Here is a 13,214-nt window from a genome sequence, read left to right on the forward strand (position 1 = left end):
TCTCAGCTGCATGGTTTAGAATGGGAGTGTGTAACATGCCCACACAAATAGAGGATCTCCCAGAGATGGGGAGGAGATAGTGGAGCAGAAAATAACTCACAAAATAAACCTGTTGCATATAAAAAAAAAAATCAGTGCATGCACGTTTATATAACACATTTAGATTCTTATACTCTATAGGAAACGAGCGCATAACATTATAGTAAAAGAAGAATTTATTAGCATTGAAAAAATAAGAACATTAACGTTTCGTAGTTTACAACAGAAAATCCACAAATCCTGCTTTTCTTTCTGTTCCAATTCAAGCACATTAAGAATGAGTTCCCAAAGTTCCCACCTAAATTCTGGCTAAATGCTCCGTTCAATTCAGGGGCGGTTTTATCATGAGACAGAGTGAAGTGGCGGCCTCAGGCGGCAAAATTTTGAGACGGCAAAAAGTGCACCTCGGAACTCTTCGTCCATGGTTGTCTCACCCTGCCTTCAGGCCCATCAACGGCACAAGCCTTGAGGGGTCCCCACCCCTTGCAGGCAGGAAGAAAGAGAGAGCAGCCATGCAGGGGCGGATTGCCTAGCGGGGCTTGGACATGCCCTCGGTAAGCTGGTCAGGAGGATCAGATGGTTTGTGTTGGTTTCTGCGGCCCCATGCCCATGGAGCCACTACGACCAAACACCAGGCACTGAAACAGCTTGTGTCACAGAGCAGGAGCCTCCCCCAAGGTTCTCTGTTCACTCTGCCTTCTCTTTTTTTTTTTACTGGCAGTGGTGCTAGCAGTAACAGTGGCGGCAGCTCCATGCGCCTGTTGCTGCTGCTTTGCTCAGAATCTCACTATCGCCGCCTTCCTGGCTCCTCCTCTCATGTGCTTCTGCCGGAAGCTGGTAGGAGGCTGCCAGCAGGCCTCTCAGCACTGGCTCAACTCCAACCCTGCCCTCAGCTGCTGGACTCAAGCTAGGCCACTGCAAAAAGTAATAATTGAAACCCCCCCCCCCCCCCAAACAAACTAGAATCAGGGCCTTCCAACCCACCTCTTCCCACACCAAGGGGGAAACCAAGCAGCAACAAGCAACCCATCCAGAGTCCAGATCCTATTCTTGCAACCCTGCTTGGATCCCCCTGACCACCAATGTAAGTAAAAACTAATTTTTTAAAGCATATGAGCCAGTGAATATGTGTGACCTTTTGAGCAACAGTGAGTGAATGTGTGAGTCAGCGAGTGCATGCGAGAATGCATGGATCTGTAAGTATGTTTGTGAGCGTGATAGTGCGTGAGTGTCAGTGAACAAGTGAGAGTGTGTATATGAGGGTGAGAGACAGCATGAGTGAGTATGAGAGAGAGCATATGTATAAGTCAGTGAGCATATGTGTATGTGTGTCAGTGAGTGTATGTGTATGAGCAAGTCAGTGAGTCAGCATGTGAGTGTCAGGGAGCGTTTGTGAGTGAGCATATGAGAGAGTGTGTATAAGAATGAACATGTGTGTTAGAGAGCGTCTGTATATGAGAGAGAGAGAAGAAAGTCTGCACGTCACCACCTCTGACTAATCCACAACAATCTCAGGATGAATGGAATAAAAACTTTTTAGGTATGGAGAACAGAAGACTTTTTAAAATCCTTTATCATTTTTAATTTTTGGGTGGTATTTCATGTGTTTGCTGTTTTAAAATATTTTGTAGGTATTTGGGACATTTTTTAAATTTGTTATGAGTTTTTGATTATTGGATGCTCTATTCAGCAGCTGTTTTGAAATATTTATTCTTTTTGTTAGTATGGTTTTAGTGTTATAATTTATATTTTGTATTTTTGCTTGATGTTTTATAAGGAATGGTGATGTTTCTGTTTTTCCATTGTTGTACTGCTTGTCTGTGTTGTTGCGGTTTCCAGTTCAGTTTTGTCTGCATGTTTCTATTTATGCTTTATGATCTCTCTGTTTTGTATTTGATGAGATTCTGTCTGTGGTCTGCATATGTGACTGAGGTGAAGTATTCTGCTAGCGTGTACTTTCTGTGTAGGGAAGTATAGCAGCTTGGCTTATTCTGTTTTCCTAATAGGAAGTGTATTGGTGTTTTAGGGTTGATACTATTTGAGTGCTGGCAGTTAGTGCTGTTTTGATATGAGAGGTTTACTGGATTGTAACTTTTAATTCTGTTTACTCATGGCTTTCTGAAGATCAAGCTCAAACCTAACGTACTTTACAATAGGCCTAAGACCATATGGGTTCCAAATAGGAAGGAAAGGAGGAGGCAAGGCATTATATATAAAGAACAGTATAAAAGCAACAGCTTTATAAGGTAAGGAGGAGGCACTGTGGGTTATTCTGGAAAGAGGGAATGGAACATCTATTTATACTGGTGTAATATACAGACCTGCATCACAGACAGAAGGGATGGATAGAGATTTAATGAAAGATAGTCACAGGATTGCTGGGAAAGGGGAGGTATTGCTGCTAGGGGATTTTAATCTTCCAGATGTTGATCAGGACATCCCAGCTGCAGTATCTTCTAGAAGTGGGGAGATCCTGGATTTTCTGAAAGGAAAACTGTTCAGTCAACTGATAGAAGAACCCACACGGGGGGAGGGCGATACTGGAACTTGTGCGTACCAATGCGGATAGTATTTCTGACATTATAGTGGATGATCATCTGGGAACCAATGACCACTGGATGGTGTGGCTCAATATTAGGGTGCAAGAGATGCAAGTTCATTCTAAGGGGAGGGTCCTAGACTTCAGGAAAACTAACTTTCACAAAATGGGGGAGTACCTTAAGGAGTCATTACTTGGATGGAAAAATCTGGGAGAAACAGAAGGGCAGTGGGCAAAACTAAAAAGAGGTATCATAAGGGCAACTAATTTTTTTGTTAGGAATGTAAGTAAAGGGAAGAGGAAAAAGAGACTTATGAAGTAGCTGAAAAGGTAAGGGAGACCAGATTAGCATTCATAAACTACAATAGATCGCAGAAAGAGGAAGACAGGTGACAAAATATGGAAAAATTAAGAGAAGCTGGGAGGAATGTGAAAATTCAAATGGAAGAAGAAATAGCAAATATGGTAAAACAGAGGGACAAGACTTTTTTTTTTTTTGTTAGATATGTTAGTGATAGAAGGAAGTGCAAAAGTGGCATTGTGAGACTCAGAGATGAAGGGGAGGAATATGTAGATGCTGTTGAGGAAAAAGCAAAATTGCTTAACAAATATTCACTGTGGCCTGGGGCAGGAACACATAAAACAAACACAAATAAGATTGGAAATGAGGTAAACCTCAATCGATTTTCTGATCAGTGTGTTCACGAGGAGCTAACTAAACTTAAAGTAGATAAAGTGATGGGGCCAGATGGAATACATCTGAGGGTACTAAGGGAACTTAGAGATGTCCTGGCAGCTCTGCTGGCTGATCTTTCAATACTTTCTTAAGAGTCTGGAGTAGTTCGGGAGGACTGGGAAAGGGTGGATGCGGTTCCTATTCATAAAAGTGAAAGTATGGAGGAGGCTGGGAACCTCAGGCCAATTAGTCTGACATCTGAGGTTAGCAAACTAATGGAATCGCTGCTAAAACAGAGGGTAGTGCAGTTTTTGGAATCCAATAGATTGCAAGATTTGAGGCAGCATGGTTTTACCAGAGGTAAATTTTGTCAGACAAATCTGATCAATTTCTTTGAATGGGGGACCAGAGAGTTGGATCAAGGCAGAGTGCTAGACATAGTGTACTTTGATTTCAGCAAGGTCTCTGACATGCTTCCGCACAGAAGACTTATAAATAAATTGTGTATCATTGGTATGAAAGGAGTGAAAGGTTTGTTTTTTTGTTGATGATACCAAAATCTGTAACAGGATGGACAGCCAGGAAGGACTGGAAAACATGAGGAAGGATCTAGAAAAGCGCGAGGAATGGTCTAAGGTCTGTCAGCTAAGATTTAATGCTAAAAAATGCAGAATATTGGATTTAGGATGCAAAAATCCAAGGGAAATATACAATATTGGAGGTGAAATTCTTCTAAGCAGAAAGGAAGAGCGGGATCTGGGGGTTATTGTATCTGATGATCTTAAGGTGGCCAAGAAGGTGGATAAAACAACGGTAAAAGCCAAAAAGATGCTTGGCTGCATAGGGAAAGGAATGGTCAGCAGAAAAAGAGAGTTGATAGTGCTCTGTATAGGTTTTTGGTGAGAAGTTTTGGAATACTGTGTTCAATTCTGGAGTCCGCACCTTCAAAAAGATATAAACAGGATGGAGTCGGTCCAGCAGGTGACTGCTAAAATGGTCAGTGATATTCATTCTAAAGCATATGGGGATAGACTTAAAGATCTAAACATGTATACTCTCGAGGAAAAGCGAGATAGGGGAGATATGATAGAGACATTCAAATATCTCAAAGGTTTCCATGCATAGGCTGTGAGCCTTTTTTTTCCCATTTATATTTTATTAAGGAGTCAAATACAAACATAGGAAATCAAATATTTATAAACAAACCAAATAACAGCTTAACACATCTGATTTTTACACAACTCTGGTCCTGATATATTTTTTCAATGGAAAGGAGGCTCTAGAACAAGAGGGTCATGAGATGAGGGTGAATCAGGAGTAATCTTAGGAAATATTTCTTTACAGAGAGGGTGGTGTATAGATGGAACAGCCTCCTAGTGAATGTGATGGAGACAAAAACAGTATCTGAATTCAAGAAAGCATGGGATAAATACAGATCTCTAAGGAAGTGATGAGAATTATAATGCTAAATTAACTGCATGGATGGGCAGACTGGATAGGCCATATGGTCTTTTTCTGCAGTCATGTTTCTATCTTGCTTTTTTGCTGGATTTTCTGTTTGTCACCACAGTAGTACATGTAAATATATTTGTTGTAAGTGATGTTTTTACCTCAGAAGACTGCACTTTTTCATGTAAAATCTGATATAAATTCATAATTTGTAATTGTGTGTGGGAGGGCCAGGGGGTGAAGGAGGGGTGGGCGCAAGGCTGTAAGAGCCACCTAGGTGCCTACTACCCTTGCACCGGCTCAGAGAAATTGCCACACACACACACACACAAATGTTGGGGAAGGGTAGGAGGCAGGTGGTAGAATTCCTGGGAGTGTGACAAGGTTGTCCTGTAAATAGCACTAGCCCTCTATCTGTCTCTGCTCTGGGAACCCTGACCTCCACCTTCCCCAGCATTTCAAATCACCAAAAGAGTAAATTCCAAGGGAGATCCCTCCTCCTGGCTCTCTCTGTGATTTGACCTGTGCTGCACCTTGGGGGGGCTGGGGGATGTTTTCTTTTTTCTTGCCTCAGGCAGCAGATTGCCTTGAGCTGTCCCTGATTCAGTCTCATGTGATTGCTGAATATTTCACATGAACCTCTCTGCAGTACAGAGAAAGTGTGATGAAAGCAGTTGCTGATGCTTGGGGAATCTGCGATGATGCTCTGCGTGGGCCAGATTATCTTCTCCAAAATAAAATTCCTTATCTATTCTGAATACATTTACAACAAATCTTCTGAAATTCCCCTCAAACTATCACTATATTAATAATGTTTACCTAACTTGAAATAAAACAAAATATATAAAAATCACCATATTTGCTGTCAAGGAAAAAGGTTTTTCCCTGGCCTTGAACTGTCATCTTCTTAGTTTGAGATTGATGCATGATGTATAAAACCACAGACTGGCTCAAGCAGAGCTAAGATCAGGTGGCAGATAGCCTGCTATATGGCCCTGCCCCCTGAGGATCCAGATTAGTCCTCAGGGAATTCAAAAACAGTGTGGGAAGCCAATAGGAATACATATTCATTCCTAACTGACCTTTACTGACCTGGAAAGTGTCAATAATTTGTATCATTTTCTGTTAGTGTTCCTGAGTTTCCATTTCCATTTCCCATCCCCCCAACCATCACCTCAGTGGGAACCTGGTTAACATCAATAGATAAGAGGGCAGCCAGCCAATAGGAACACATATTCATTCCTAACTGACCTTTACTGACCTGGAAAGTGTCAATTTGTATCATTTTCAGTTAGTGCGTACTAACTCGAGTTAGTGCGCACTAACTGGGAGTTAGTGCGCACTAACTCCCGTTAGTGCGCACTAACACGATTTAACGATTTTTAACGATAAATCGTTAGAATTTCTATTGTATTGTGTTCTATAACGATTTAAGACGTTATTAAAATTATCGGACGATAATTTTAATCGTTAAAAAACGATTCACATCCCTAGTGGGAACCCCCAGGAAGGTGTTCCCAACATTAGGCAGCAAAGGAAGATGTGGAATCTATGTTGACTTGAGTGTTCTTCTTCAGAGATGTATTGATGTTAAATTGTCCTGTTACATCTTTAAGTCTTACCTTGTCTGAAACCAGTCATCTTGTCCCAATCATGTATTTGCTGCCATGGAACAGTAAAAGACCTGAACTAGATACCTGAACTGAAGTAAGCTTTATTCCTATTGTAAACTTTCTATTATTTATGTGCAGTGCATTTATACTGACAAAAACAAAATGACTAATGTACCTCTGCCATCAAAATTAATATTAATGCAAAACTAATATTTTAATGTTTTAATGACCTCATACTGGGCATCATCGTGAATGCACTATCGCATATATGAACTCAGCCATTCTTTATAATCATAGGTCAGTAGAGGAGGGTGTTACAATTTTTTGCCTTGCATAGTGGTTAAGTGCTTGTATAATGATTACATGGTGAATTTCATCTTCGTGATACACAACACAATTTTTTTAAAGTATTTTCTTTATCAACTTCTTTTCAATTTTATCAACTTCTTTTCAATGAAAAAAGCTACTTAGCTTTATGGAGGAAACACATCTTAGTCCAGCGTTTAAAGAGGCTGCAGGTAGGAGTGCCCGACATGGTCCGTGTTTTGGCTGTATACCTTCTTCATGGGGCCAAAGATATCTAAATTACAAAACTGGTTACAATCAATTTCCCGCTAAACAAAGGCAAAAGAGAAACATATTAAAGTGTTGAGCTTCTGTGAGTATTCGCCATCAGACCGGTAGTGTGCTCCTTCCACCGGAAAAAGCCGTAGGACCGCCAATTTTAAAGGTCTCTCAACCAATAGGAAATTTTTAAACGTGTGAAAAAAGGTGGACACCGGCATTATTTGAAATAGTCAATGTCGGCATTTGTAAACATAGTTGAGTGTGTACTTATCTCAAATAATGGTGTACTATTCGATAGCTAAATTTAAGCCCACAGGATGAACGCTATTTAATCAATGAATCCATCGTTGTTCTTGAAGATTTAATAGACTTTGTGGATCACCTCCCCTACTGGTGATGTTAAGCCTGTCAATAACCCTCCACTTCAGATCCACAAACTTGTGTGAGAATTGTAAGCAATGTGACACTATTGGGACTTATAATTTGGCAGTAGTTAAACAACTGCAATGTTCTGTTCTGTTCTGTTAATCCTACCTATATAGTATTTGTCACAAGGGCAGATTATCATATAGATCACATGTGTGGTAGTACAGTCAGAATAAAATCTCGCTGGATAGATATTCTCTGCATGATCTTTCCATGATTGTCCTGATAGTGTTTGTGTACACATTGAACACTTTTGACATGGCCAATGGCCCAATGGGAGATCTGCTTCCGATGAAACTTCAGGTGGCAGATAAGAATGTGTCAACAAATCGTGTAAATTCTTGCCCCGGCTGTAGGCAATAATTGGTGGATCTTCAAATACTGTATATACTTTGAGAACATGCCAGTATTTGAAAATTAATGTTGCTATACTGGAAGATTTAGAAGAATAACGTAGAGTATATACCAAAGGAGTCTGATCCAGATCAATAAATTTGTATAACATTATCCATTGCCGTTGTGCATTAGTAGCTCACTTGAGGGCTCTTTTAACTATACTGGAAGGGTATCCTCGGTGGAGTAGTCTACACGATAGAATTTGAGCCTGTACCAAAAATTCAGCTTTTGTAGAGCAAAGGCGGCAAAGACGTAGAAATTGTCCTACAGGTAAGTTACTTTTCAAATGATGGGGGTGAAAACTGGAAAAATGTAACAGCACATTTCTATCCATGGTTTTCTATATATTCTAGTTCAATTGTATCTTCATTTTGACTAAAATGTCCAAAAAATGAATTTGTTGTGTACTATATTGCACAAAGTCTATTAAATCTTCATTGATTAAATAGTGTTCATCCTAAGGGCTTAAATTTAGATATCGAATGGTACACCATTATTTGAGATAAGTACACACTCAACTATGTTTACAAATGCCGACATTGACTATTTCAAATAATGCCGGTGTTCATCTTTTTTCACACGTGTAAATTTCCTATTGGTTGAGAGACCTTTAAAAATGGTGGTCCTATGGCTTTTTCCGGTGGAAGGAGCACACTACCGGTCTGATGGTGAACACTTGCTGAAGCTCAACACGTTAGTATGTTTCTCTTTTGCCTTTGTTTAAGCGGGAAATACATTGTAACCAGTTTTGTAATTTATTATAGATATCTTTGGCCCCATGAAGAAGGTATACAGCCGAAACACGGACCATGTCAGGCACTCCTACATGCAGTCTCTTTAAACGCTGGGCTAAGATGTGTTTCCTCCATAAAGCTAAGTAGCTTTTTTCATTGAAAAGAAGTTGATAAAGAAAATACTTAAAAAAATGTTGTTGTGTATCACACAGAAGATGTATAAAGTAGGCTGGGGTTTTGGTAGTGTAGAATATTCTGTTTTGGAATTTAGATGAGCAGCTGTGGAATGACTGAGGCGAGGGGGGAGGGGGTGTAGTTTTGTATTATAGTGCTAGCTTGTTCCCTTGTGAAACCTGGGGGATGTGGCTATTCTCTATATAGGGACCATTTGGGATTTATCATTTTGTATTTTTATCTAATGCAAACTGCTTTGGGTTCATATTTGTGAAGTAAGGTAGTACAGAAGTGTTAAAGCTAATGTTTACCACCAAAATCTCAGGGCACATTAAGGGGTATGGTCCTTTCATGAGCCCCACTGATGGCATCCCCACCTCCAGGGCAACCTTTTCCACCTCAGGAGCGGAGATGTCAGTGTTGGGGGTGTGGCCTGTGGCTCTGAGGCTGGAAAACAACTACCTGAGCAGATAGGGGAATGCCCTGAAGGACAGATCAGTCTGTGCAGTTTGCTGGCTCTTCTTTGGTGCGTCCCTTTTCACTGAGAGAAATGGGGGAATGAATGGAGGTTCATGGCACTGTAGCCTCAGTTAGAGACTAGTTATGATCAAGCTGGAACTCCAAAGGGGAGTGGGAGGAAACTGTTGGGCCAAAATAGTAAAGTTGAATACTTTATTACAAATGTGCTAAATAATAACTATTGCTCCAGGCACTGTATAAATTGTTAGAATCCAAGCTAGGCCAGGTTTCAGCAAAATCTTTTGTGTGTTACAGATTACAGTTGTATTGATGTTCCTTATATCTGTTATCCTGTATCGGGCCATTGTCAGCATCCTGGTAGCCAAGTCAGGCAATGGTATCCTGCAGGCTTCGGTAAGTGCATGCTGTCCTCATTATCAGTACAGCTCTAATAGCAGAAGGCACTGGCAGGACCTCCCTGAGATTTTCAATTTGCTACTAATGTCCACGTCATCTGACCACAACCTTCCCCCTCGCCAGCATTGTTGGAGAGTGGAGGAGAGTAGCCTAGTAGTTAGAGCAGTGGGCTATGAGCCAGGGGACCAGCGTTCGAGTCCCGCTGTCGCTCCTTGTGACCTTGGGCAAGTCACTTTACCCTCCATTGCCTCAGGTACAAATTTAAGATTGTAAGCCCTCTGGGGATAGGGAAATACCTACAGTACCTGAATGTAATCCACTTTGAAGCACTGAAAAAAAAAGTGCGAAAAGCAGAATATAAAAATAAATAAAATAGCTCCATGTCTTCAGATCCATCTGAGCCCCTGCTGTTTTTGCCCCGTTCCATGTGAGAATTCATAGGCTCAGTCTCCTTTTGACAAGCAGAACTGCAAATCCTTGTACAATAGTTCCTTAAAATACCAGGACTAGCTCGGTCTGCCCTTAATGTCTGGTAATTGTACACTTCTCCATCCCATCTCTATCAATCTCCTTCTGGCCAAGGCTTGGAACTCTCCTCTGAGTAGGAGCGAGCCCTCTCCTGGAGCCAGGATGGTGACTCGCAGTCCCTGCTGCCAATGAGCTCTGAGCCTGGATTGTAATCCCAGCAGCATGGAGGTGTCAGTGAGCTAGGCCAGAAGGGTTATTCATCTGTCTCTCCTTAGGCCTTGAACATCGCCAGCATCACTGGTTCCATGGTCAATCTGATTTTCATCCTCATCCTCTCCAGAATTTACATCTCATTGGCACATTTCCTAACCCGCTGGGGTAAGTGACATTAGAGGAAAGGTCACATGAGGAACAAGTGACTGCTTTGAGAGGTAAATTTTTAAAGTCATTTACGTGCATATAGCACAGACGTTGTGTGTAAAGGACTTGTTATAAAACTGCCCGTCAAGGCAGTGAGGGGCAGAGGAATGCAGAGAGAAGAGGGGATAGGGAGAAGCAATGAAGGGGCACAGGAAAGAGGAAGGGAGGATCAGGAAGGGGCAAATGGGCACAAAAAGGGGAGGGGAGAGAAGGGAGCAGTGAAAGGGCAGAAGGGTCCAAAGATGGGAGGAGGAGGGGTAGTAGAGAGACACAGAGAGGAGAGGAGAGGATTAGGATCAGTGAAGGGACAGAAGGACACAAAGATGGAGAGGAGAGGGAGTAATGATGGGGCAGAAGGACCCATAAAAGGAGAGGAGGAGTAGTGAAGGGGCAGATGGACACAGAGAAGAGAGAGGAGGGTGAGGAGCAGTGAAGGGACAGAAGGACACAAGAGGGAAAGGTAGAGGGAATAATGAAGAGGCAGAAGGACCCATAAAAGGAGAGGAGGAGTAGTGAAGGGGCAGATGGACACAGAGAGGGGGAGGGGGAGGAACAGTGAAGGGGCAGAAGAACACAGAAAGGGAGAGAAAAAGTAGTGAAGGGGCAGATGGACACAGAGAGAGGAGGGTGAGGAGCAGTGAAGGGGCAGACAGACACAGAGAGGAGAGAGAAGGGTGAGGAGCAGTGAAGGGGCAGGACCCAGAAAAGGAGAGGAGTAGTGAAGGGGCAGACAGACACAGAGATGAAAGAGAAGGGTGAGGAGCAGTGAAGGGCAGAGGGATTCAGAGAAGGAGGAGAGGGGTGAGCAGTGAAGAGGCAGAGGGGCACAAAGAGTGGAGGGGCAGAATGGAGCAGGAGGAGATGAGCATGGAGAGTGATGGTCAAAAGCTAAGTGACTTAATTTCTAAAGAGACATTTACCAGACCTGGGTTTTTAGTTTCTTGGGATTTGTTTTCATTTCCTCTGTTTGATCCTAGTTCTACAGATATCCAATGCAATAGGATGGGTGTTAGGAAGTTAGGACTGTTTGTAGAACGTGGGTCATTAGGTTTGATCCTGACTAGGTATTTGAGAACTGAGCCTTCCTTCTATCTCCTCCTTGTCACAGAGATGCATCGCACTCAGACCATGTATGATGATGCCTTCACCTTTAAAGTCTTCATCTTCCAGTTTGTGAATTTCTATTCCTCACCTATCTACATCGCCTTCTTCAAGGGCAGGTAAGAAGAGTGCCCATGCCCTTTCTTCCACTGATACCTCTGTGCATCACAGGTCTGCTGAAAAGCTTGGGATCTCGTCTCTACCTGCTTAAGTGCTGAGATGGCACCAGTAGGAGCCTTCTCTCCCAGACTGGTGCATCTCTTGTGGAGATGAGAACTTTCTATTTCATTCTTGTAGGACTAATAAGTTTCTACAGAGAATTCATGAATAATTATTCATATTTTTGCTGCACTATAGGCCTCACATAAGGAAAACATGGGTAATAATGAGCAGACTGCATAGATATTGTAAACATTCGGAACCACATTTGGCATCTTCTCCTTTATTATCTCAGCCAGACTAGGACCGACAAACACTTTTTCCACATTCTGCAGTGAGGGTGGAATGGACCCATGGGTGGAGGGCAGTGGGCTCAGAAGCTGGTGTAAAGTGCCAGAGAAGAAATCATCCAGCTTTATTTGTGGATGGAGGGTGGAGGATGCTGCTTCCTGTGTCACTTTGGCACCGGATACGGAGTGTAGTCGTGGGTTGGCGCAGCAGCTCAGGGGCACACTCTGCACGTGGCACTGTAGAGCTCAGAAACTTACAGATATGTACACAGCATGGAGGTGCATTGCTTCAGACAGGGGACAGGAATAAGGCACAGATATTTGCTGTGGAAAAGCCACTTCAGAGAGGTCAATCAATAAAGGTAATAGACCCAAACATTAATATACTTTTCGCTTTATTTATAAAGATGTGAAACATACAGAATACCATAGAACTTATATTACAACCAAAAAAACTCGTCGCTACAAGATCCCATACAAGAAAATAGCTGATACCATTCTAGTACATATTGCAATGTCACACATTGCAATGTTTATTTTTCTAAACCTCAGACCACTGAAAGTAATGCCAAGGCATTACAAACAAACACAAGACACCCATTCATCCCTCCACTAACACACCACAACAACCAGAAGCCCTATTTAGTCAAAACTATTGGGTAGAAAAGCCTAAAATTTTCAAGTGATCTTTCACCGAGGAAGGCAAATAAATATAAAAGGTTACCCATGTTTGTTTATAGTCCCCTGCCAAAGGTCTTTGTATAAAAAGAACCTCCAAGTTCTCCAGATGCATCCAATCAGCCGTGATGTGAAGCCATGCCATACTAGATGGCGCAACTTTTAAATACAAGAGTAAGCCATCATCATAACTACGCATCCAAACTTCATGAATCCTTTTGATAGTGATAAAGAAAATTTGGAAGAACCCAATAGCAAGAGACGACCATCAAAAGATGGACAAACCTGGGTAACCTTTTGAATAGTAGACAAAACAACCTCCCAAAAAAGGAAACATCTTGTGACATAAAAGTTTATGTATGAAAGAAGCTTTTTCTACCTGACATTTATTGTCTAAATCTATAGAAGCAATGCCAAATTTCTACCTGACAATAAATGTCAGGTAGAAAAAGCTTCTTTCATACATAAACTTTTATGTCACAGGATGTTTCCTTTTTTGGGAGGTTGTTTTGTCTACTATTCAAAAAGTTACCCAGGTTTGTCCATCTTTTGATGGTCGTCTCTTGCTATTGGGTTCTTCCAAATTTTCTTTATCACTATCAAAAGGAT

At 41.8% G+C, this 13,214-nt stretch overlaps 1 protein-coding gene across 4 annotated transcripts in view; it reads left to right on the forward strand.

The window, feature by feature from the left end:
• ANO7 (anoctamin 7) overlaps positions 1-13,214 on the forward strand; it is a 190,254-nt gene that overhangs the window by 126,329 nt on the left and 50,711 nt on the right. For all 4 annotated transcript variants that reach the window (XM_029617122.1, XM_029617126.1, XM_029617125.1 and 1 more), the window contains exons 14-16: positions 9,388-9,486; positions 10,233-10,335; positions 11,486-11,597. In XM_029617122.1, coding sequence (XP_029472982.1) covers positions 9,388-9,486; positions 10,233-10,335; positions 11,486-11,597 — 314 coding nt within the window. The remainder of the gene's footprint in view (positions 1-9,387; positions 9,487-10,232; positions 10,336-11,485; positions 11,598-13,214) is intronic.

Source organism: Rhinatrema bivittatum, chromosome 9 (genome assembly GCF_901001135.1).
Source record: "Rhinatrema bivittatum chromosome 9, aRhiBiv1.1, whole genome shotgun sequence".
Taxonomy (NCBI): Eukaryota; Metazoa; Chordata; class Amphibia; order Gymnophiona; family Rhinatrematidae; genus Rhinatrema; species Rhinatrema bivittatum.